The sequence below is a fragment of the Rhinatrema bivittatum genome, chromosome 11 (assembly GCF_901001135.1).
Source record: "Rhinatrema bivittatum chromosome 11, aRhiBiv1.1, whole genome shotgun sequence".
Taxonomy (NCBI): domain Eukaryota; kingdom Metazoa; phylum Chordata; class Amphibia; order Gymnophiona; family Rhinatrematidae; genus Rhinatrema; species Rhinatrema bivittatum.
Window position 1 is genome coordinate 55,687,250 of NC_042625.1, and position 27,147 is coordinate 55,714,396.

General features: G+C 43.6%; 1 protein-coding gene across 2 annotated transcripts in view; it reads right to left on the bottom strand.

The window, feature by feature from the left end:
• Window positions 1-19,563: 19,563 nt before the first annotated feature.
• The window catches only part of TMEM233 (transmembrane protein 233), a 48,220-nt gene continuing 40,636 nt past the window's right edge, over window positions 19,564-27,147 (bottom strand). For both annotated transcript variants that reach the window (XM_029571811.1, XM_029571812.1), the window contains one exon: window positions 19,564-20,397. In XM_029571811.1, coding sequence (XP_029427671.1) covers window positions 20,386-20,397 — 12 coding nt within the window. In that variant the 3' untranslated portion in view covers window positions 19,564-20,385. The remainder of the gene's footprint in view (window positions 20,398-27,147) is intronic.

Below are 27,147 nucleotides of genomic sequence, written 5' to 3' on the forward strand. Positions count from 1 at the left end.
AACGGACCCAAAACTGCTCTCTCTCACTGAACTTCCGTGCCGGCCGGGAAAGGGCCGTAACACAAACCTGTACTCGTCTTCCTCTGCTGCCCCCTGCAGGAAGGGAGGGGATTTGCAACATAAACCAGTACTTTTCTTATTCTGCAGTCTTCTGCAGAACGGGAACGTGATTGCAGCACAAGCCTGTGCTCGTTTTCCTCTGTTGCCCCCTGCAGGACTGGAGTGGGATTGCAGCACAAGTCTGTGCGTCTTCCTCTGTTGCCCTCTGCAGGACTGGAGTGGGATTGCAGCACAACCCTATGCATCTTCCTCTGTTGCCCTCTGCAGGACTTGACCAGAATTGCAGCACAAGCCTGCATCCTCTGCCCTGCACGACGGGAGGGGTACTGCAGAACAAGCCTGTGCTCATCTTCTGCTGCCCCCTGCAGGACTTAAGCAGGATTGCAGCATAGCTTCTGAGGGTGTCTTCGCTGGTGAAAAGCAGTATGGCTGAATTCTTGGCTCGTTCTGAAACCTCATGGCGTCAGTCTTCAAAACAGCATTTAATCGCACATACAGTTACCTCATTTTAAGCCCAGATAAAAGAAGCTGACTTTCAGATTCTTACGGTAGTAAGCCCACTAGGAACAGGGAATTTCCTTCTGACCTGAACGCAACTTGTATTGAGCTACCAATGAAAAGATATGAGCTATAAATATAATTGTGGGGGTAATTTTCTCCTGTACTCCTGGGAAAATTCTGCACACAAAAACTTAAAATTCTGCAAAGTTTTGCATACTTTATATTGGTAAAAAAAACCCGCTAAATACATGACAGTCTAAGTAATTAATTTAAAATGCAATACATTACTTCAAGATGCAGAATTTTAAATATTTTGAGCAGAATTTCCCTAGAAGTTCACTGTAAGAGTGTCCCACTCTCTCCCTAATCCCCTGGCCACTTTGCCCTCTCAGGCCCCCAACTCTTGCACCTGCACTCTTTCTCCCCCCCCCCCCCCCTTCTAGGCTCAACTCCTTCCACTCTATCTCCACTTCCAGCGTTTGACCCCTATGTTGGTACTGCCCTTACACAGGATTCCACTGTCCCTCTCTCACACACAGACTCCCTCTCTCTAATGCACATACACACCACCTTGTACCTGCTCCCTCACACACACATCCCCTCATACAGGGTCCTCTCTCTCTTGAATACACCCTCACACAGGCTATCTGTAACTCTCACACACTCCATCACACAGGCTCTTTCTCACACATACACAATCCCCACAGGCTCTCTCTCTCTCTCTCACAAACAATCCCCACAGGCTCTCTCTTTCAAACAAGCACCCTCACATACAATCCCTTTTTCACACACACCAGCTCTCAATTTCTCACACATATACACACTCCTTCACAATCTCCTTGAAGGTTTCATCCTCACATAGTGTGGGTGCCAGAGGCAGGGAGCCTGACGCACCCTCACACATGCACTCTCCCCCCCCCCCCCCCCAGGCTCGCACTCTTACATACACACACTCCCCTACCTCTATACACACTCTCACTGGGGCCTGCTTCATCTTCGCCACAAACGGGATAGGCTCTGCTCGTGGCACACCGGGGCCTTCATCTTCTCCACGAGCGTGATGAGCTGCGCTTGCGGCACACCGGGGCAATTCTGGCAGGGGGGAATTCTGCACAAATTCTGTGCTCCGCAGTAGTGCAGAATTCCCCCAGGACTACTCCTGGTTATATGCATGTACTTGGTCACTACAAAATGGGTCAGAGCTTTGTGTGCATAAAGTACAGATGTAAGCCAGTTTCATAATACTTTTACATGAACTTAGCAGAGTTTTTATATTTTGCTGTCTGTAAGCTGCTTTGATGTTCCAATAAAAGTGGAATATTAAGACAAATAAAATAAGTTGTTCCAAGGGGGCAAAATCGCATTTACTCGCAGTCTTTTTGATTTTTTTTTAAGTATGCATGAAAGTTACGGCTTCTGAGAAGGAGATGTCACTTTGCGGCAATCTCTGAGTCTTAGGCCACTCCTGTGCATGAGTTCACTTTGAAAATCCTAGGTCCGATCTACATATACAATGTGTACACAGATATTACTGCTGTACAGGGAAAATAAAGTTACCCTTCCTATTTTAATAGAGGATTGTTATGCAGCTAAAATGCGTGCAACTTTACACATTTCAAAATGTATGATGAAAGTTAGCTGCTATAGCAGCATGTCTACAGTACATATATTTTTTGGGGAAAATGAAGCATACATGTGTTATATCCAAATATACCTCCAAAGGGTTATCCCCTGAGAACTCCTCTTTCCTATGTGGCCAAAATATGGAGCAGTAGTTACAACTCTAAGGAGCAATAATATGATTCCATCAGACCTTGAAGAAGATATTGTATTGACCCTGTCTCCCATCATCAAGATTCTGTCCTATTGGGACAGCTCACGAGCTCAAAGCAAAGATGTAAACATTTATTTATTTAAAATATTTATATTCTACCTATTTAAAGTCAATTTTTTAAAGGCCCGCACATGTATGCATGTGCGCGCCGATTTAATAACATGCACGTCCACTCCCTCAGGCTTACGCCTCCCGGTGCATGACCAACACCCTCTCTCTCTTCCCATTGGTCTGTCAGCGGCTCTAAGAGTCTGAGAAATGTAGTCTCCCTTCTGCCCCTTTGAGGTCTTTGCTGCCTGAATCCACCTCTGGTTATCCCTGGGATAATCCAGTCCATGTTTTCCTTCCTAGGTAAACAGCGAACCTCATCACACCAGGCGTTTCTAAAATGCGCTCAGCGCAAGCACTGTCTGGCCACGCGCATATCTCATGGTTTTTGTGCACGCTGGGCTTCTAAAATCAAGCCGATAATGAGAAAATTCATGCTAGGCGGATAACAAACAGCCCTGTACCCTACGCTGGTAACTTTTGAACCGTGCAGGTGCATTTTGGCACATGTATGTCAGCGTGCGCCCAGATAAGCGGCCATTTTATAACTCGTGCACACATTATAAAATAGCCTGATCACACACATATGTGCACACAATTTTAAGTGGGTACACACACCTGGGTGTGTACGCACATATGTGCACACAATTTTAAGTGGGTACACACCCAGGTGTGTACCCAGGTGTTTCTGCCACAAAAGTCAGGGCATTTTATTACCGGCACACATCCACAGCATGCTATCTGTGCCTCGTGCTGTACCACGACTAGTCCAAGTGCTGGGACTGTGGCCAAATGTCTCCCCAGGCCCAGCGGCAATGCAGCGCAAAAATCGCCACGCTCAGAGAAGGTAACTCAGGGTCCTATGTCCCTACCTCGGAACGCCTCGCCAGGGCCCCAGCTGGAACACCCCAAAAAATCGAAAAGAGCCTCCTCTGTGGGACCGCTGGAACGACTTGGCCCAGGGAGTAAGAAACCCGACCCACAGCGCCCGCCATTGGCACAGAAAGCGGCAGAAGGTGCATTGATGCGTCTGCCATGGCACCCGGCGTCATCTGGTGTGGAACCATCGATGCTCTTGTCTAATGCTAAGCCGAAGCACAGAGATGAGTCGGCGCTCGACACTTTGGCGCATCGACACAATAAGCCAACGGGCTTGGCTCGACACAACGCGTTGGCAAAAGCATCGACCCAGGCACGACGCAACTCAATGCATCATCGGGAGGGAGCCTCCAAGGAACTCACTTCACCAAAAGAGCCACAAGGAGCCATCGTCCCTGAATTAGATCTTGTGTTCTCCAACGAGGATCCAATGTCAGTCGTAGGGTCTACAAGTTCTTCTCGCTCCTCAGACTAAGTCTATTTAAACCTATCTTCAGTGTCCAAACACAAGAGATTGGCACCACGCCTACAAGAGCCTCTCTGAAAACGTCTCAAGCCATCTGTTTCGACGGAGCATGTGCCAGTCCGGCCCAGAAGCCCTGATTCGGACATCCTTCTGGCTGTAGTGCCCCCAAGGCTGCCTCAGGATGAAGAAAGTGGAACATTGGCCTTCTAAGCAATATCCCAGATCTTGAAGATCCTTTCCCAGTTCCTTTCATCCATGGAAAACCAGGGCAGTGCCATGTCTCACCAGCTCCCAAGGGAGGCCTCCCCCCCCCGATGTGGATTGTCTTCACCACCGCAGATGGATGTCAGCCCAGACTGGCATTCCAGCAGCCCAGCCCCAGAGCACTCCCCCTCCCCACCCACATCCCCGGGCTCTTCAACGGGGTACCCATCAGATCCACTGGAAGGACAGCCGGAGCTGGTCTCCCCTCCAGAAGATTTATCATACTCCAAATTTGTGGAGAGGGTGGGAGCTAAATTAAACCTCGAGACCCGTAAAATGCCAGATCCCAGTGCAGAAGCCTTGGGGATTCTAAAAATATTTGAGACACAGCTGAACCAACAGCCTTGCCCTCGCACACTGTCCTAGACGCAGAGATGTCAAGGACATGGGAATCCCCATTCTCAGGTTGGCGACCTCTCAAAGGAAGGACCTCAAATTCCAGATGAGGCAATCTCCTTTCTACAGCTCGTTGCAATTGCCACACGTGTCCGTGGTTGTGGAATCGGCTATGAAGAGGGCCAAGAAGTCATGCCTCCATTCTAATACCCCTCTGGGATGTGACTTGAAATATCTAGATGACTTCAGCTGGCAGGGATGCTGAATGCTAAGATCCAACAACACCAATTTTATATTACGCAATACCTATATGCATGTCTTCAGTCCCTCAAGCCTTTCTTCACCAACACTCCGCAGCAAGAGGCCCTGCCGCAACAGTTCCATGACCTGGACAGGAGGACTCCTCTACGCTTACCCCCCGATTCCACTCATTTCACGGACCGTATAGAAGTGCGTGGCAGACTTAGCAGACTTCATTCTGATCGCTCCGGCATAGCCCAGGCAGCCATCCAAAACATGTTGTCATCCTTACAAATCTAAAAAAGTCTAAGCAGCATAATGTCAGTAGTAGAAAAGAAATACAATCTACTGAAAAGCCATTTTAAAAAGATATGTTTTTGTCAGCTTCTTAAAAGCAAAATAGTTTTTTTGCAAGTTCCAAAAATGTGGACTAGCATAGGAAAATCCACACTATCCCATTAAAGCGGAGTATTCATGAACAGTGACCAACCAACATCAGATAATGAAACACGGCAACCTTATGGAAACACCATATTGACTGCTTATTACAAGAAATCGATCACTTATCAAAAATCATTGGAAAGATAAAGGCAAATTAGTCCCATTCCTTTCTACTTTGTTTTTGCGCATAAAATGACCGAGTGCACACTTAGCTTCCCAGGGTAATGAGAGCACTGGCTGAAAAGCAGGAACAAGCTGTCCATTGTTATTGCCGACGTAAAAGCGGGAAAGCTGCACAGCCCGACACTGACAGTGGCTCAGCAGCGTCTGCCTGCCTCAGGGCTCTTGTATATGCTAAAAATGAACGAGTCACCATACTATTAAACAATCAATACGGTGCTTTCTCACATAAGCTGCTAGGCTGCCATTCTTTGATTAAACTCTGGCACTTTATCTGATCCCATCCTTGGTAAGTCATCATTCTCTTCATGAATACCCCTGTTTTAATGTGATAGTGTGGGACTGGTCTATTTACTGTATGTTTTATGTGTCTTAACGTTTGTTTTAACATTATTATCCACATTGGCAGTACTAATATGAGGACGTGGATTATACATTTAAAGAAAGAAAGAAGAGGTCCTTGCAGCAACCGGAGCACTCCAGCATCCTCCCTGCCACCCGTAAGGAGTCCCATTTATGTATGCTGCCAGCTATATTGCACCCATACAGGTTCCATGCCCCACACGAACACCTCCATCGTTGGCATCTCTCTCCGGGCACCTCTTTAACAGAAGTGAACTCATCTTGGGAGCGCTACCCCAGTGGGCTTCGCGGCAGGATGGGACACTGCCATACCCGTCTCAGCTGCCAAGGCCAGCCATTGCTTCTGCTCTTCATAAACCATTAGTGGAACTATCTGCTGCGGCAGTCCGCAGCTACTCAGTAGTGGCGGTTAAGGGCCATGGCACGCGTCCAGACTGGGGCTCCTATGGTGCCGGCCTCAGAAACTGCAGCTGAGGGGAGCTAAGGAAAGTAAAAGGGGCTAAGAGAATAGTGTAGCAAACAGCAAAGCAGCCGAGACTGATGCAGCCAGAGGGAATGCCTGCTGGAGGTGAGTGATGGTGGAGACATCTCTGTCCTCACTTATAGCCACCCAGCAGGCCCCTCCTGTAATCCCAGTAGCCACTGTGGGGCTAGCAAGCTTGGACCAAAGTTTTTTCCCACTGGAGCTTGGATCACACAGTTTATTTATTTAAACTTGATTACACGCTCCAACAAAAGTAGCTCTGAGCAAGGTACAAAATCAACACACATAGGGTTGAATTTTCAAAAGCATTTACACCCGTCAAACAAGATTTACTGCATGTAAATGGGCTTTTGAAAGTTGCCCAGGGGAGTCTGTGTGTATAGAAGTGATTCCACATGTACTATTATGGACAGAGATAGCATTTACATGTGTTTTACCTTAATCAATCACATGTATTTCTGCTCACAAGTAGGTGCAAATGTGTGCATGCATGCTGGGCTGGTTTCAGCGCGTAGACGCTCATTTTCAAAGCAGGCTTGTGAACAAGTCCATTTTGAAATTAAGGCTCCATGTACTTAAACATACAAACTTTATCCCTCCACGGAATGCTGCAAATTATCCTTATGAAGTATAGGCAAGGCAAAACATCCCCGCCCTAAAAGCACAGCAGTAAACAATGGAAGAGGGGATGGATAAGAGCAGGGAAGGGACCGGGACACTGTGCCATGCGCCCTGGCCAATTGCTTGTATATTATCTGTGACAATTCTCCTCTCTCCTCCTCTTGTGCTCCCCTGAGCCCTATCTGGGGAGAGGCGCAGAAAGCGCGGTCTGACCCTCGCCAGCCTTTTGTAACCTGAGCCAGTGGCGGCTGCTGCTTTTTCAGCCCTCTTTTGTCATCTTTGTAGTGCTTGAGAGAGTGGAGGAGGTGCCCATCCCTCTTTAGTTCATTTCCCTGAATGTAGCCCACCCACCTCTCCACCCTTTTCCAAGCTTGCTAAAAGCTCACCCATCCTTCAGAATCCAAGAATCAGACCATGGCGTGTAATATATCATCACATTAATCATATATCATTGTAGGTCATATATAATCATCACCATTTTACAGTTAGAGGTATATAGGATGACTTTGGAAATGGAATAAAGCAAAGTGAGCTACTAATGACATCAGCTTCCTTGGCTCTACAATAGGAAATTCCTTTTTTATCTTCTTTTTGTTGCAATGTATATTGCTTTAGTTCAGGGGTGGCCAACTCCAGTCCTCAAAAGCCACAACAAGGCCAGGTTTTCAGGATACCCACAATGAATACGCATGAGAGAGATGTTCATGCACTGCCTCTATTCTATGCAAGTCTCTCTCATGCGTATTCATTGTGGAGGCCTGTTCGTGGCCCTCGAGGAGCGGAGTTGGCCACCCCTGCCTTGTGAGATTTTGGCTCTCTGCACCTTAGTCACTTCCTGCATTTTACAGGCAGAGACAGATGGAGCGAGGAAATCGCTGGGCTCAGCTTCTGGAGGTAGATTAACATCTCCCACGCGGTAAAAAAAAACAGCTGCACTCTGCAAAACAGCAGTGTCTCTGGATGTTGATATGTAATCCTAGAGCAAAGCTTCTAAATTAAGAAAATTTTTGCAGTGTAGTGAAAGGTTTGTCAGTGTTGAATAAATCCAGGAAAATGCAGTGTGAGGAGTATAAAGCATACGCGGTTACTGTAGTCTGGGGCTGATTTTCAGAGTTATGGGAGTTTGTGCTATACCCGTATGCATAAGTACATTCTGTTTTATAAACCTTGAGAGGATGTGCGTAAACATTAACAAGGGGGAAAAGGGCGAGCTAGGGATATTCTGGGATGGGATTCGGAAGTATGCCCACAAATTGCAGTTTTGCACGTGGTGTACATGCAAACACTACCAAATCTGACCACGTGAAATCATACTTGTCTGTCACCTGTAGTTTTGGGTGGGGGTTCAGGGTAAAGTGCTGGAGGGTCAGGGTGAATTGGTGAGTGCAAGTTCATAAGCAGAGTCTTCGCAAACTTTATAAACTACCTGCCTCTGCATTTAATTCTGGGTTATTCAATACGGAATGTTACATCTCTTTGCACCCATTTCTTTTTAAATGGGTGAGAAATTCAAGAGAATTTTCAAAGGAGTTACACATGTAAATGTAACATACTGTCATGGCAATTTTCAAAAGCCATTTATTCACGTAAGCGCACTTAACTTGGGTAAAACCTATGGACAATTCAATGGTATGTATTGTAGCAATTTTCAAAAGCTCACTTACACAGGTAACATGCATTTACACATATAAAACCCCTCTTAAACAGGTAATGTGCATTTACACGTGTAAAACCTCTCTTACACGGGTAACATGTATTTACACGTGTGAAGCCCCTCTTACCCAGGTAGCGTGCATTTACACGTGCAAAACCCCTTCTTACACGGGTAACGTGCATTTACACATATAAAACCCAGTTTTAAGCATGTAAATGCGTTTTGAAAATTAGGCCCAAAGCATTTTCCTGCATTATAGATTTACCAATGTCCAGAAACATACATGGAGCAACTCTGTGGGGTGGTAGAAATCTCTGTGAGCCAGCTTAGGCATGCATTTGGTTCCTTGTCATTACTTTTGAAAGCTGGGCTCAAAGAAAGGCCAAGCTGGCTCAGACCAAGCCCAGCATCCTGCCACTGACAGTGGCCAGACCGGGTCACAAGTTCCCGGCGGATCACAGACCTATTTCCTGTTACTCACCCCCTAGGATAGCAGTAGCTGTTTTAGTCTGCCTGGCTAATATTGTTTTATGGATTTTCCTCCAGGAATTTGTGCAAACCTCAATAGGAGAGGAAATCACTTAGTAGACAGAGTAATTTTCTGGGAACCAAAGAGACCTGGGTTCAAATCCTGTTTCTCCTCTGGATATTCCTTGTAGGTTAGAGGTTCATTTATTTAGATGCTGCCTATGCAAAAGCCCTAGGCAGCTTACAACAAAATATACATAATGATATTAAAAACAAACAGCTTAAAATACCAAGATTAAAAATTGACAAGTTAAGTACATAAGAACAGAAAAAGAACATCCCCGTGCCCCCCTCCCCCCAAGATAAGGCAGTCTCACAAAACGCATCATTTTAAAGGGTTTAATCAAGAAAAAGTATTTTAAGAATGACATCAATAAAAGGAAACGTTTATCTCCTTGTGCTGTAGGCACTTGTTTCTTGGGGGAGGGTTTGGTTGCATAATCCCCTGCTTTAGGGAGCTATATAAGTGCTTAAATATAATAACATTCAAATTAAACAATCTTTTCATTATATATTCTATTCTGTTTTGACATTTTCAAGGGGCTTTTTGTCCAGAGAACCATCACATCAATTGCAATAAATGGAGCAAAGACAGAATAGCAAATTCTGACAGAACATAGTTTGATGATGAAAAATACTGACAAAGTAATCTATTAAAATAAATAGAGGATGTTCTTGGTCTCTGATAGGGAAGGAAGATGACTGAAGGGCAAGAAAAATGATGAATGGAACAGCTTCGTTATGAAGAAAGGATAACCGGGTGAGGGCTTTTCAGCTTGGAGAGGATATGGCTGAGGGGGACAGATAAAAGTTTATAAAATCATGAAACTAACAAGCAGGAAGTACTTCTCACTCAGCACCCCGTCGCGCTGTGGACTCTGCTGCCAGGGAACGGGCAAGGCATTTAACAAAGCAGAGTTTAAAAAGGGTTTGGACAAATTCTTGGAAGAACAGTCCATAAACAATTAGCCAGATAGACTTAGGGTAAAATACCTCTTACCATGAGAGCAGTGGCAGAGCCGCAGGTGGGCCACGCTTTTGTCTCAGGATCTTGTTCATCTGAGTCAACCTCTTAAACGTGCAAGAGTTAAAAGACATGGAGGCATTAGAATCACTGCCTGCTAATGATTCCTTGCACCTTTTAGTGGGTGAACTTTAAGGTGAAATACCACTGCCTTTAGGCTAGACATGTACAATTCTGAGGCCGTTAAAAGCTTTCTGTTTATTTTTGTCAAGTAAATATCCACTCTCCTCTCATTCCCTTAAAGATCAGGAATGCCTGGGCTGGGTGTAAGCCTATTTACATAATTGCTTTTCAGCAGCCTGAGCGATTAACTCTTGTATAAAGTAGCTGCCTTAATCACAGAGGAAAAGTGAGAAACAGCAGAGACAGAGCAAGGAGAAAGTGAAGAGATACAGAATGTGGCCACGAATTGAAAATGAGGAAAATAGAAAAAACTGAAAAGTGCAGCGGCAAAGATTAAAAGTGTTCAACAAGCATGGACATTGTTTAAAAATACAATCCTAGAGGCGCAGTTCAGATGTATTCCACGCATTAAGAAAGGTGGAAGGAAGGCAAAACAATTACTGTCATGGTTAAAAGGTGAGGTGAAAGAGGCTATTTTAGCCAAAAAAAATCCTTCAAAAATTGGAAGAAGGATCCATCTGAAGAAAATAGAATAAAACATAAGCATTGTCAAGTTAAGTGTAAAACATTGATAAGACAGGCGAAGAGAGAATTTGAAATGAAGTTGGCCATAGAGGCAAAAACTCATAATAAAAACTTTTTTAAATATATCCGAAGCAAGAAACCTGTGAGGGAGCCGGTTAGACCATTAGATGAGCGAGGGGTTAAAGGGGCTCTTAGGGAAGATAAGGCCATTGTAGAAAGACTAAATGAATTCTTTGCTTCCGTGTTTACTATTGAAGATGTTGGGGAGATACCAGTTCCGGAGATGGTTTTCAAGGGTGATGAGTCAGATGAACTAAACCAAATCACTATGAACCGGGAAGATGTAGTAGGCCAGAATGACAAACTAAAGAGTAGCAAATCACCTGGACCAGATGGTATGCATCCTAGGGTACTGAAGGAACTCAAAAATTAAATTTCTGATCTATTAGTTAAAATTTGTAACCTATCATTAAAATCATCCATTGTACCTGAAGACTAGAGGGTGGCCAATGTATCCCCAATATTTAAAAAGGGCTCCAGGGGTGATCCGGGTAACTATAGACCAGTGAGCCTGACTTCAGTGCCGGGAAAAATAGTGGAAACTATTCTCAAGATCAAAATCGTAGAGCATATAGAAAGACATGATTTAATGAAACACAGCCAACATGGATTTACCCAAGGGAAGTCTTGCCTAACAAATCTGCTTCATTTTTTTGAAGGGGTTAATAAATATGTGGATAAAGGTGAACCGGTAGATGTAGTGTATTTGGATTTTCAGAAGGCGTTTGACAAAGTCCCTCATGAGAGGCTTCTAAGAAAACTAAAAAGACATGGTATAGAAGGTGATGTCCTTTCGTGGATTACAAACTGGTTAAAAGACAGGAAACAGAGTGTAGGATTAAATGGTCAGTTTTCTCAGTGGAAAAGAGTAAACAGTGGAGTGCCTCAGGGATCTGTACTTGGACCAGTGCTTTTCAATATATATATAAATTATCTGGAAAGGAATACAACGAGTGAAGTTATCAAATTTGCAAATGATACAAAATTATTCAGAGTAGTTAAATCACGAACGGATTGTGATATATTACAGGAGGACCTTGCAAGACTGGAAGATTGGGCATCCAAATGGAAGATGAAATTTAATGTGGACAAGTGCAAGGTGTTGCATATAGGGAAAAATAACCCTTGCTGTAGTTACACGATGTTAGGTTCCATATTAGAAACTACCACCCAGGAAAAAGATCTAGGCATCATAGTGAATAATACTTTAAAATCGTCGACTCAGTGTGCTGCAGCAGTCAAAAAAGCAAACAGAATGTTAGGAATTAGGAAGGGAATGGTTAATAAAATGGAAAATGTCATAATGCCTCTGTATCGCTCCATGGTGAGACCGCAACTTGAATAATGTGTACAATTCTGGTTGCCACATCTCAAAAAGGATATAGTTGCAATGGAGAAGGTACAGAGAAGGGCAACCAAAATGATAAAGGGGATGGAACAGCTCCCCTATGAGGAAAGGCTGAAGAGTTTAGGGCTGTTCAGCTCGGAGAAGAGACGGCTGAGGGGGGATATGATAGAGGTCTTTAAGATCATGAGAGGTCTTGAACAAGTGGATGTGAATCAGTTATTTACACTTTCGGATAGTAGAAGGACTAGGGGGCATTCCATGAAGTTAGCATGTGGTACATTTAAGACTAATCGGAGAAAATTCTTTTTCACTCAACGCACAATTAAGCTCTGGAATTTGTTGCCAGAAGATGTGGTTAGTGCAGTTAGTGTAGCTGGGTTCAAAAAAGGTTTGGATACGTTCTTGGAGGAGAAGTCCATTAACTGCTATTAATCAAGTTTACTTAGGGAATAGCCACTGCTACTAATTGCATCAGTGGCATGGGATCTTCTTGGTGTTTGGGTAATTGCCAGGTTCTTGTGGCTTGGTTTGGCCTCTGTTGGAAACAGGATGCTGGGCTTGATGGACCCTTGGTCTGACCCAGCATGGCAATTTCTTATGTTCTTAATTCTTTGTAGCCGCTGACATGAAGACCCTCATAGGTATGGGGTAAGGAGTGGGGTGGAGACTTGGAGCCTCTGCCCCCAAATTCTGTTTTGGCTATGCCCCTGCCAGTGAGTAGGCAACAAGAGACGGAGCTACTCTTTGGAATCTGCCAATACTTCTTTGAGATCAGGATTTGCTCCAGAGACCGGATGCTGGGCTCGATGGACTCTTGGTCTGACCCAGCATGGAACGTCTTATATTCTTAAGACTGTCACCACAGAAGTGATTCCCTGCTACTGACACAGTGCTGAGTAGTTCTGTCTCAGGGGAGCATGAATCACCCCACATCAGTCATCTGGGAAAGGGGATAGATGGAGAGCTGTAGTAACTTGGGTGGATCTTCAAAACCAGATAAATTTGGTAGTTAACAGGTTAAATCTACCTGACTAAAACGCCCCCTCTCTGACCAGCTAAATTCAAAAGGTGCAGAAATAATTGCTCAGTAAAGGGGCACGGTGGGAGCTGGTTAGCCTATATTTAGTTAGACACCTTCAGCTGCACAATTAGCAGGGCAAAGCTTGTCCAGCAAGATTTAGACTATATTTCAGCCAGTTAGTTTTGGCTGAAAATTCACCTCAAGCTGACAGGGTAAAGTTACTGGTGCGAGTTTCTGAAGAAAGTAACATTTGGAATGGCAGCAGAAAAAGGCCCACCGTTTCATATCATCTGCCCATTTTATTCCTTTCAGGGCCAATTGGTTTTTATTTTGGGTGTGAAGCACAGCAATTATTTGAGGCTCTAGGGCTGAATGTTATGGAGACAGAACTTCAAGGAACCCGGCGCTGGCTGAGCCTGGGCCCCGGTATGTCTAAAACCAGACCCTAATATCTGTTCACAGTGCCAAGGATTTGTCCCAGCTGACAGCTATAAAATGTGACTGCCTGTAGGATCTCTCTTCCATTGTACTTCATCCTCCTGGATAGCTGTGCATGCAAGATGAGAACATGCCATACTGGGTCAGACCAAGGGTCCATCAAGCCCAGCATCCTGTTACCAACAGTGGCCAATCCAGGCCATAAGAACCTGGCAAGTACCCAAAAACTAAGTCTATTCCATGTTACCGTTGCTAGTAATAGCAGTGGCTATTTTCTAAGTCAACTTAATTAATAGCAGTTAATGGACTTCTCCTCCAAGAACTTATTCAATCCTTTTTTAAACACAGCTATACTAACTGCACTAACCACATCCTCTGGCAACAAATTCCAGAGTTTAATTGTGCGTTGAGTAAAAAAGAACTTTCTCAGATTAGTTTTAAATGTGCCACATGCTAACTTCATGGAGTGCCCCCTAGTCTTTCTATTATCCGAAAGAGTAAATAATCGATTCACATCTACCCGTTCTAGACCTCTCATGATTTTAAACACCTCTATCATATCCCCCCTCAGCCGTCTCTTCTCCAAGCTGAAAAGTCCTAACCTCTTTAGTCTTTCCTCATAGGGGAGCTGTTCCATTCCCCTTATCATTTTGGTAGCCCTTCTCTGTACCTTCTCCATCGCAATTATATCTTTTTTGAGATGCGGTGACCAGAATTGTACACAGATCCGATCGCACCCAGATCGCATCAGATCGCACCCAGCGCCTCTTCTCTCATGCTTCCAAACATTAGGCGCTACAAACAGCCTTGAATATCCAGCTCCTTACATTCATGTGGCCTCTCTAGATGGCCTCCTGCCATCACCAACCTCCTGCACCAATCCGGTCAACACAAGGAATACGTAGCCAGACAGATCTAGCTACATGAGTGCCTGCATTTCTACTAAGACTTCTGATTATTATTGTACTTGAAGCCTGCTAGATAGACCCAACTTCTAATGAATTCTGTCATCATAGTTAACCAGAAGACAGAAAAGACCATATTTGTTTAGCATTTTTTACTTTGCACAAACAGAAAACTATAAGACATTCATAAAGTGACCATTTTTGTTGTCTTTTGGCCAACAGCAGGAATGCCCTCCAGCATGAGGCAGCACAAGAAAGGTTAAGAGACTAGAGGGGACCTAAACTGTCTCGATGGTATAATCTCTGAGATGCGGCTTTAGGAAGAGAATAGTTAGTGAAAATACATTGATTTATTCTCTGCTACCAGGGCAGACCTTCAATAAGTGCCATGTATAAGAAAATGCAAAGTAGAATGCAATACAGAGGGCAATTTTCAAAAGCCATTTACCCATCTAGATGGCTCTTTCCCATAGTAAAAGGGCTTGCAGGGGGGCTCATTGCAGGGGTTAAGTCAGAGGAGGGAATAATGCGCACAAATTTTGAATTTTCAAAACTGCAAGATGCCGTTAAGGGGAAAAGTACCCACATTAAAAGCAAGTGCAAATCTCTGAGGATATTTTTCCTTGGAAAAATTTCAAAGGGAAAGTACACGGTTACTTTGCAACAATCCACAAAGTTTTGAAAATTGCCCCCAAATCTGGGATTTGAGATTGCAGGGAATGTAAGGTGTTCAAACATTGAAAAACAGAACTCATGGATATGAGTAATTTACAAGCTGAAAAAAATTAAATTGTTATGAAACGTTATATTTAATTATATTTTATTACATTTTGCAAAATAAATGACAATCTTAGCATCACTCACTGAAGTGTTAAATAAATGGAAGCAACAGCTTTTGACAAGCACTCTGGTGTGATGTTTACAAGGGAGCTTAGATGAGAGATCACATTAGACATTACAGTCAGAATTAGTTGGTGTCACACTTTTATAAATTAAAAACTGACCAGTATGAAGTGGCCGCACTGACAAAAAGCAGCTTCTCTATTTTCTTAGGATTCAGCTAAAGGCATTACCTGAGAATGTCTGTCTAAGAAAACAGAGAAAAAGAGGCTTAGGTGACATTCGCCATTCGCATGTGAATCAGATCCTCGGTGAATGGCAACTGCCAGAGGCCAGGAATGCACGTCCCAAAATAATCACGGGTATTGTATTTCTCCTTTGAGGAAAGGCCCAGCCTAAGATGGTAGGGAACTTGAATTAGCAGTCTCTCCCCTAGAGATGAGGAACCCTGCAGTACAAGTCATTCCCATTTTTTTTTTCTGTTTTCCTTTGTGCTCACAATGGGCTCAATTCACTTGAGGATGGATTTTCAAAAAATGTAACTGGTTCATTTTGAGAGATAGCTGGTTAAACCTCACCAGTTAAAAAAAATGTCGTCGTCCCCCTGTCCAGATGAAGGTAAGGATCAGGGAGGAGATGCATGAGCGTGCTGATGACCGCACGTAGAGGGGTGCACACACACAATCGGATTTATATTGTATTGTGCGTGCAAATGTGCGCATACTTTATAAAATACGCTTAAATATACCCAACAATATGTTCACGTGTCTTTGCAGCATGTATTTTATACAAAACCCGATAAGTAGCGTGTTAATACTTATCCAGCCACATGACTTAGCCAGATAAGGAGTGGTTTTTAAGACTTGTCCAGCCTACCTGGAGAAGTCAAAATGTATCCACAAAAGTGGCGCACATCTCCTATACGCGCATATTTGTGCTCCTAATTTTAATCACTTACATGTTGAGATTTCACTCACATATTTTCCTTAGCACTTGTCAGCTTTTACATGTGCAAGTCATCAAATTTTGTAACAAGCACACATGAAGGAAATTACCAGTTTTACTAATTTGTCCACCAGTTTGCCCATCAAGACCTCTCTGGTTCTTCAGCCTAAACTGCCCCCAGTTTATCCAGACCCCCCTCAACCAGCTGGTGATTGGCTATAAGAATTTTATTCTCACACCAGATAATTAGCAGGTGTAAACATGTGCAAGTAACATATATACACGCATCGCTTTCGCAGGTTATAAAATAGCAAATTTTACACCTATGAGATATGATAGAGACATTCCGCTATCAAAGGTTTCTATGCACAGGAGGTGAGCCTTTTTCAGTGGCAAGGAGGCTCATGGGATGAGGGGAAAAGGGGTAGATTCAGGAAACATTTCTTTACAGAGAGGGTGGTGGATGTGTGGAACAGCCTCCCCATGGAAGCGGTGGAGATAAAAACAGTGTCTGAATTCATGAAAGCTTGGAATAAATAGAGGGGCTCTCTAAGGAAGTGATGGGAATTATAATACTAAATTAATTAGATGGATGGGCCATATGGTCTTTTTCTGCCGTCATGTTTCTGTGTTTGTATGTAAATGTTGGCCCCGCCTCGGAACACCCCTAGCCTGCCCTCTCATATGAGTAAATGGATTTGCGTACCATTCCTTGCATGTATATGGCAGAGGTTTATAAAATAGCATTTACGCAAATATCTTCTAATTTGTACGCATGCAATTCTTTGAAAATTCACCTTTAAATGAGCAAAGCACAAATTTAGCTTTAAAAAAAAAAAGAACTGGAGGTCGGAGAATGGAATTTAGCTCATTTTCAGCAGTAGCCAGTTTAGTTATCCGTTAACTTTGGGGCCAATGTAATAAAACATGAGTACAAACTGTGCGCTCAATTTCAGTGCTGAAAAACAAGTCAACTCCCAATGCAGTAAGCTAATGGTTTACAAATGCACATAACACAAAATTGTGTGCACACATGTGAAAATGTGCATTTAGCCTCAATACATTGGCACCAGTATAAGCAGTGCACATAAAACTGAAAATGTGCACTGAACAGGTGTCAGGTAACCTCAGCTGGGGGCAGGTTGTGGGGGAGGTTAGTGGTTAGGTGGGTGGGTAGTTAGTGAGTGGGAGGGGAGTGGGAGGGGAGTGGGAGTGGGAGGGGCTCTATAATTGGCTGGTAGGTGGTTGTGAGTAGATGGGAAGGAGGCCCGGGGACAGAGTTCCTCTGGTTTGAGGGACTTATAGTGCTTATAGCTCATATTTACTCCTGGGTCATAGAATAAAAATTAACCCATATTTCTGGGACTAGTGTAAATCTAACATTGTGTCAATGTGGTCCTGGACCTGGGTTTCCTGGGTGCGATGGTCCACCCCCAGGAACTGCAGGTCCGGGGCCATGACAACACAACATCATAGTGTTAGATACTGAAATTAAGTTTAATTCCATCTGTGATCCAAGAAATAAATTTCTAGTGTTAAAAATCACGAGTTAAGGCTTCAGAGCTTTAATGCATCTCCCTGCATTGGTAGTAATAGCTATTGCCTTCCTTAACATGGGAATGTGTTCTAAAATCTTTATTAAATCATGAGTAAGGTTATAATCAAGGAGCCTAACTTTCAAACCTATCCGTGGTACAGCATTTCTGCCAGTGTTTTATAAACTGCATGGCAGGAACTGTCCATGTAATATAAAGTCATGTACTTCTCTTAAAGTACGCACGTATGATTCAGTACGCACAAATATTTCCAATGCAAGAAAACCCTACTCATTTTATAAACATTTTATAAACATATGCGTGTATATTCTAGTTGTGTAAAAATATATAACAGGTACATGTAATAACCCCGATTTTTTTTTTTTTAAAAACACACTGCCCTAACAACTTAGGACTAAATACAAACAGATCCCTGACTGACTACCCCGAGCCACAACAACCAAGGATCACCGAGACTGTGGGTGGACCTGCCCCATCTGCTGGAGACAGAGAAAGACTGAGGGGCTGTGGGTGGCACCTTACTATATGTAGGGAGCCCGTCAAGTTTTGCTCTGTCTCCATCTGCTGGTGCGGAGTCACAACCCAGGTGTCTGGACTGATCCGGGTACGTACAGGGAACCCCGATTTATACGTGGGGGCAGGTCCTTTATAAAGTATGCCCAAATTCCATTTTGAAAATACTTGAAATCACCAGTTCATCGATACCTCCATCAGTTCCCCCAGTCTCCAGCTCACCTAGACCCTCTAGCACTGAATCATGAACCCCCACCATTTCACCTACACCTCTCACCCAAAAACTGCAGCCAACAGAGACGTCTTTCACTCACACCAGTCAGCAGGTGCAAAAGTGTACAAATAAGTTTGGTAATATATACGCATATATCTCTTACTAAATAGCAACTACTGCACATAATTCCGAAGCCCACTGTTGAATGCCCCCTAGCCCGCCCATTTTGTCCAACTCCATGAGTACATGGGACTTGCATGTGAGCCCCTTCTGATAGGGGTAGATTTTCAGAGCCCTGCTCGCCTAAATCCGCCCAAAACCGGGCGGATTTACGCGAGCAGGGCCCTGCGCGCCGGGAAGCCTATTTTACATAGGCCTCCCGGCGCGCGCAGAGCCCCGGGACTCGCGTACGTCCCGGGGTTCTCGGAGGGGGGCGTGTCGGGGGGGCGGGGCCGGAGCGCGCGGCGTTGCGGGGGCGTGTCGGCAGCGTTTTGGGGGCGGGTACGGGGCGTGGCTACGGCCCGGGGGCGTGGCCGCGCCCTCCGTACCCGCCCCCAGGTCGCGGCCCGGCGTGCAGGAGGCCCGCTGGCGCGCGGGGATTTACGTCTCCCTCCGGGAGGCGTAAATCCCCCGACAAAGGTAAGGGGGGGGTTTAGACAGGGCCGGGCGGGTGGGTTAGGTAGGGGAAGGGAGGGGAAGGTGAGGGGAGGGCAAAGGAAAGTTCCCTCCGAGGCCGCTCCGATTTCGGAGCGGCCTTGGAGGGAACGGGTTAGGCAGCGCGGCTCGGCGCGCGCCGGCTATACAAAATCAATAGCCTTGCGCGCGCCGATCCAGGGATTTTAGTGGATACGCGCGGCTCCGCGCGTATCTACTAAAATCCAGCGTACTTTTGCTTGAGTCTGATGCACAAGCAAAAGTAGGCTGATCGCGCTTCTTTTAAAATCTACCCCATAATGTGCATTCAGCCTGAAAGCAGGAGGAAAATATGTACATGTGTTCTCAAAGTGCTTGAGTTCAATCTTTAGTAATGCTTAGATAACACTAATGTTCTGAACCAGTTGTTTTGAAAGATTGCAAAATATAAGCTTTTAAACAAATATTCGTGAGCCTACAAATATATGAAAATATTGCTATAATAAATCAATACAAAAATTGATAAAACTGTTCCAATTTATTGTCTATAAGACATGATAAATTATTAAATATCTTGATAAGTTTATCACATTACAGATAAATACGTTAACATGTTGATTAGATATCTTACATTTAACTATAAATATACAGCATCTAGATAGATAAACTCCACAGTTTAATTTCACTTATTCAGTACGGATCCTTCACCTGAAGAATGATCATAGTATCTTCCCTGATAGGTTTGCATTGTTTAATTTGGCAAATGCACAGAAATATTTTTAAATGGTAAAATATCAGAAGCTGATAAAAAAAACTGTCTGCTGCGATGCAAAACATTTTGCAACAGGGGCATAGATCTTAAGGGTTTGATTCACCCAACTTTGGGATTTAGAAACATTTGCAGCCAAAAAAATACTTCCCAACATGGCTGAATACAAAGAATCTCATCTTCATCCAAGACCCTCCATATCTCAGAAGAATCAGACGCCCTTGATGTAGGTTTTTAGGCTTGCCTTTCTCCACATAGCAGAATGCAGTATCAGTTGTACTTCAATATGCATGAACTTCATTATCTCCTTTCAGATATGCAGAGTAGCTCTTCCAAAGCGCAGGTCTTCTCTTCACGTGTTAACATTCAGTAAATAGTGTCAGTGTATACGCAAGGACACGTATTAGCTTTCTCTTGCAGTTCAGGCTAGGAAGGGTCTGACAGGAATTTAGAAACATCATTGATTCACTAGTACTGGATATCAAATCATTGCCAATAACTTGCTTCTTTAGGTATGGGAAGATCTCTCTTCATATTTTCCATGTTTGAGATGAAAATCCTTCATACTCATTTCAAACTACGTGCTGTAAAGGCAAAAAGTTTCACAGTGAGGTTAAATAATGAATTGTCTCAGCCTAATGGCTGCATTATGTCATGTTAATCAGTGAATTCATGTTTCGGTAGACTTTAAATCTTAGAGGTCGATATTCAAAGTGGTTTGTCTGAGTAAGTTTGGGACTTAGCCAGACAAACCTTGCGTTTTCAGTTTCCTGGGTAAGTCATTATCCAGCTAAATCTTTCCTGAATAGAAAGTGACTTTTTGGGGGGGGGGGGGGGGGTTTCCTGGGGGGGGGGGGCGGGGGGCTTACGCTTAGCTGGGTGGTGCCAATACTGAGTGCTCCCCAGCTAAGTTTACCCACGAAAGTCTGGTTGCTGCAAGCGCAGGTGTACATTTCCTGGCTATATTGCATGTGAGATCACCCGGTTAATGCCCGCTGAATATTCTGGCAAGAATTATCTAACTTCCCACTCCCTGTGCTTCTCAGGTATTATATTTTATTAATTATCTCTGATTTATAGCAATTCCATAGCAACGAATGTGGCTTATAGAGAAATAAAATATTAAAAGAAATTTAACAACAAAAAACAAAATACAACAAAATATTAATATCAAAATTACAACCATGCTCCCCAGCTAGGGTTTGCGACTGGGTGGGGAGAAGGGAGAGGGGAGAGGATTGAGTGCTTTTGGTTTCAATATTGTTGAGGGAGTGGGGGTGCACCTAAGGTGTTTGGGTTTTGTTTTGTTTTAACTAATCTGGCCAGATTCAGAAGCTGGTTAAGCATCAAGTCATCTGAGTAACCGAACCCGGATAATTTTAGGACTGCTCTGAGACAGTCCCAGATTCATGCAGCTAATTTATGCAGATAACTGTGTGAATGCTGGAGTAGAAAAACCATCGGGATTGTCAAAACCCGCTGTTTGTTCAGCTAAATCTCAAACTTAGGGTCTGATTGACTCAGGCTTTTCTTCCATTCTGTAACTATGGGAAAAATGCTTAGTGAATGAGGCCCTTAGCTGGACAAATGCTTTGAGAATATGGATTGCAATCTATAATAGGAAAACACTAAATCTCACAGGGTTAAACTACTTTTTAGATTCACACACCCTAACTACCCTCTTACACTGTTACATTCAACAATTACTCATCCCTAACACTAATAGATAAAGCTAATTTGAGAAAGGCATTCTATCAAAGCAATAACCTCATTTTTTCACGACTCAAGCTTTCAGGAATTCTGTTACATGTTTTGCCTTCACCTCCTGTCCTGGGAGGCTGTTTGCTGGTTTTGAACGGGAATGATGATATAGATGGGTTTAGGTTATGTCCTTTTTATTTAGAAGGGATAATTTTCAAAAGCTATTTAACCAAGATAGCTCACAATGTTCCCTCTAAGCTGTACGCGTGTGCGCACACACACGGCCTGTGAAGGCCACGCACATGGTACAAAGTTTAGCGCACAGAGTTTTTAATCATAGAGTTTTTCCAAAAACTAGGCAAATTATTAGGCATAAAATCATTATACTTGCACAGCAATGATGGGAGACACCTAACGTGCGCTACATAATGTCTGTTACTTAGAACTGACTGCTAGCCTGCTAGGTCATTAATGGGATGAGGTCAGGGAGAGTTCATACTCCCAACCTTCAAGGCCATGGCATAGCTGCAGCGGTTCAGGGTACAGCGACACAGTGTGGATGGGATGCTAGCATTGCTAGGCTATACAATACACATGCGTACCCCGTCCGGTCCTGGGTCCCGCTCCTTAGCCCGACTAGTCTGGCGCGCGAGCATGTAAACCCGGCGCCAATCCATTCTCAGGCGTATGCACACACGCATGCGTCCCCACCCCCGGCTCATCCCTTTCCATCCACCAGATATTCTCCTCGGCCCACGACGATCCCCCGCAACCCCTGCCGATCTCTACCTCAGTGTTCCCTCTAAGCTGCTCTGCGTCAGCAGCTAGATGATTGAGTGTATATGACGCCATGTGGTAATATAAATCATTTATAAAGAACATTAGAAAAAGATAGTGTCAACTGGTTAAGTTTAAATAAGTTCAAATTTGTCATCTATGTTATTGTTTGTAACTCAAAATGAACAATTCAAAGACCTCGCTGTGTTGATGGATATTGGAGGAACATTCATGGCATCCAGTGTAGACTGTGAACGTGGCTTCAGTTTAATGAACGCTACGAAAACCGAATCGCGGAATCGGTTACAGACAGAGCATTTGGATATGATCATGCGTGTGAAGAACTATCAACTAGATGGCGGAAATATAGATCTTAACAGAATCTATAACAAATGGACAAATGTCAAAGACCGCAGGGAAAAAATGCAAATATTATGGACTGTGAAGTTGTGAACTGAGTTATGAGGCGCAGTCGCCCAGTATATATGGTATAAAACAAATAAACTGATACACTTTCTACTTGCTATACCTTAGTAGCCTCTTTAGTTAAGAAGTATATAAACATGTTAACATTTCACTTGGTCTTCACTTCTTTTTTAACTCTAGTTGGCTGAATTGTAAGTTTGGACGCACAACAGTTTCGGAAAGGTTGCACACAACAAAGGTTTTGCGCACATAGCATGTCAAAAATTAGAGGGAACATTGGGCCTTATTTTCCAAACGTATCGCACGCAAAATGTCCCTTTTCGCGTGAAATACCAAAATGGGGGCGGAGTCGGCCCTGGAAGAGGAGGAGTCGGGGCGTCACCGGGCCGACTCCACGACGACGGCGCACACAGCGAAAAGGTAAGTGCCTTTTCGCTGCCTATTTCGCTCCCAATAGCTACACCTCCTATGGTGGCGCTATTGGATGCAAAACCGGCAGCGATCGCACCACAATGGTGCGATCGCTGCCGGCTAGCCCAGACCCGCCCCCCGTTTCAGCCCCCCACCCCTCATCTTCTAAAGTATCGCAGGCCTGCGATACTTTAGAAAATGAGGCCCATTGTGGGGTAGGCTGAGAGAGGAAATAATGCAAAAATGCAGGTGCAGACCTCTGTGGGGACTTTTCCTTTGGTCTGCTCATGCTTTCTCTTTGAGAGCTGATACAAAATCTGCAGGTACAAAAAATGCCCACAGATTTTGCACTTGCCAACACATTTAGAAAATTGCCCAATTTTTATTTTTAAGTTATTCAAATTTTATTTAACAAAAAGCAATACAGTGCGTGGTGCAAAAGAATTCAATCAATATAACAGTTACAAAGCGCAAAGTATCATTTCTGACCAAAAAGAACAAACACCTGAAAAATTAAATTGCTCGGTTTTAAATCCAAATACCAATGCAAAGATGAGCTCCAGAATAATAAAATCCATGCAAACTACCCCAAACATAGCTCATTATTATTAGTAGTATACTTACACTCAATGTCAATATGCTGTCCTAACTCCCCAACTCTCACACAGCCCAGTTAAACCAATGACAATAGAAGAATGGAAAGCTCCCATATCTTAGGTACATTAGGATATAATTTCCACAGCTGAAAGCTGATGAACTCCACCATGTATACTTCCTAAAGCAATCGCAACCATTCACAGGCCGATACAGAAAGAAGAGCGGGACGACACGCGCACAGGCCAGTGTCCTGGGCGCGTGAGTCAGTATCGGCCCGCGTGCAAATGAGGGCCCGCGGTAAAAGGCACTAGGGATACTAGCGCGTCCCTAGCGCCTCCTTTTTGACGGGTTTGAGCGTCCGTCTTCCAACCCGCAGGCAGATTTTTAATTTTTTTTGGGGGGGGGAGGTTTATTTTTGGGGACTCCGACTTAATATCGCTATGATATTAAGTCGGAGGGTGTACAGAAAAGCAGTTTTTTCTGCTTTTCTGTACACTTTCCCGGTGCTGGCCAAAATTAACGCCTGCCTTTGGCAGGCGTTAATTTCTGAAAGTAAAATGTGTGACTTTGCTGCACATTTTGCTTTCTGTATTGTGCGGGAATGACTAATAGGCCCATCAACATACATTTGCATGTTGCGGGCGCTATTAGTTTCGGGGGGGGGGGGGGGGGGTGGCGGCTATTTTTACCCCTCATACAGTAAGGGGTGATAGCAGTTTTTCTCTATTTTTTTAATTGCATTATCCTCCCTAGATTATAGAAAGCAATATATTTTAGTAATGAGAGTTTTACTCTGAAAGGAACAAAAGCAGAGAAGTCCCTATTACAGGAATTTCTAATGGTCACTTTAGCCAAGAAGCCTTTAATTTGCAAGTATCGGAACACTAGCAATGTTTCATTGTTCCCCAACCTCTGCAGCTGTTGAATGGAAAAAACTTCCCCTTTATTATACATCTGACCAACTCTGTCAAATTCTAGGTTCCTCCATTAAATTCCTTTGGGAAATCTGGATTATCCCATAGAGGAGACATTGTGAAAGTATTGATGAAACCTGATTTCCAAGAATCACCAAGAATCTAAAACAGGGCCAATTTAAAGGATGCTTTCGCCAACTGTTTATATATCTGTAAATGATAACCAGGGAGATCATTTCCTTCCCTGATCAGTACCACTGGCTTTCTCTAACCTAACCCAATGTTTTCCCTTGGGACAAATATGCCAAGCAGTTACACTCATTAATTGTATTGCTCTTTGATATAGCATAAAATCTGGAAGACCTAGGTATTCTGAGTCTTTAGGAGCTGTTATCACTTTCCGTGATATTCTTGGCTTCCTTCCATGCATATAAACCCAGATATCATTAAGTTCAAAGAGCTGAAAAAAGTATCTGGAATTTTAATAGGGAGAATTTCCAAAAGAAAAAGAACTTGTGGCAAGGCGAGACTGACCAGTCAAGAGATTGAATAAGGGGACCAATCTGCTAAGCCTCCTTTAGCTGCTTCTAGAGAAGAGCAGAGGATACAAACTCTCCAAATTCCTGGAAATATTTATTCCTCAATACTTGATGTAATCAGTGACCACTGAAAGATGTAGCACTTAAGTAGATCCTCCCTTACCTCTTTCCAAATGTTCAGTTCTAAGATCTCCATTAATTCTATAAGCCGAAATTTAACCAAAACACTCAGCTGTGACTATAATGGCCTACAAGGACGAATATGGGTCACAGGTATACAATAAAATCTCATCAACAAATAATACTATTTCATGATCAATTCCCGACTTAGTACAAAGCCCTTTGATATCTTTCTCACTCTAATCTTGGCCACTAAAGATTCAAGAGCAAGTAGAAATAGGAGAGGGAGAAAGTGTATCTCCTTAGTGACGCTCAGCAGGAGAGTCTCCTTAGGAGCAGTAAATAGATAAATGAGTGCCTCTCCCCAAAGCAAAGGACTTTGAATCATGACCGTTAACACAAATTTGCACCTCTGGGAAGATTTCCCAGTTTGAGGTGAATTTTAACATTGTTGCTGTCACAGAGACATAGCTCACGGAATCTCATGATTGGGATATGGCCATACCGGGCTATATAAGGAAGGACAGAGAGGAAAGAAAAGGGGGAGGAGTATTTCTGTATGTCAAAAACGATATCCAAGTAACTGAGCTGCAAAGAAGATAGGGTGAAGAAGAAGCATTATAGGCTGTCCAAAAAAAAAAAAAAAAAAAAGATGATGGTGCACCCATTTTTACTGGAGTGGTTTACAGGCCTCCAAATCAAACAGAAAAACTAGACAGAGATCTGGTTGAAGCATCCAAAAAGTGGGAAAGAAGGGAGAAGTGGTGATTGTTGGAGATTTTGATCTGCCGAATGTAGAATCCCTTCTGCAGAATCTAACAGAAGTAGAGAGAGCGTGTATGTCCTGCAAGAAGCTCTGTTCAAACAAATGGTAATGGAACCCATGATGGAGGGAGTTATACTCGATTTAGTGCTCATTAACGGGGATAATGTCTCTAATGTCCGGGTGGGTGCCTACCTCAGCACCAATGATCATCAAACGGTATGGTTTGATATCGCAAATAGGATATGGAGAAGTCACACAAAGACCCTAGTTTTGCATTTCAAAAATACAGACTTTGTTGAAATGGGGAAGTACCTGGAGGGAGAACTAGAAGACTGGGAGAAAATAAGAAAGGTGGAACAACAGTGGGCCAAACTAAAAGGAGAAATTACAAAGGCAGCTAATCTATATGTTAGAAAAGTAAACAAAAGCAAGAGAAATAAGAAAACTATCTGCTTCTCAAAGGAGGTGGCTGATAAAAGTAAAAAGAACAGCATTCAAGAAATATAAAGGATCCCAAAGGAAGGAACACAAGGAAGAATATCTGGTGAAACTGAGGGAGACGAAAGTAATCAAGAAAGCAAAAAATCAAGAAGAAGAAAAGATTGCCAAAGAGGTAAAGCAAGGTGACAAAACATTTTTCAGATACATCAGAGAAAGGAGAAAAGTCCAAAGTAGTATAATGAAACTGATATGTGAAAAGGATGAATGTGGAGAGAGAGACGAAGAAATGGCAGAAATATTAAACAAATACTTCAGGTCGGTGTTCACTAAAGAAGACTCTGGAGAAGGACCTTCGCTAGGTAACAAGAAAATGGAGGGGGATGAAGTAGATGAAACTCTGTTTATAGAAGAGAATGCATGGGAAGAGCTAGGAAAACTGAAAGTGGACAAAGCCATGAGATCTGATGAGGTTCATCCCAGTATACTGAGGGAGCTCAGAGATGTGTTGGCGGGTCCATTACACAACCTGTTCAATAGATCCCTGGAAACAGGCGTGGTGCCAAGTGATTGGAGAAGAGCAGTGGTGGTTCCACTTCACAAGACTGGGAGCAGAGAGGAGGCTGGAAACTACAGGCCAGTTAG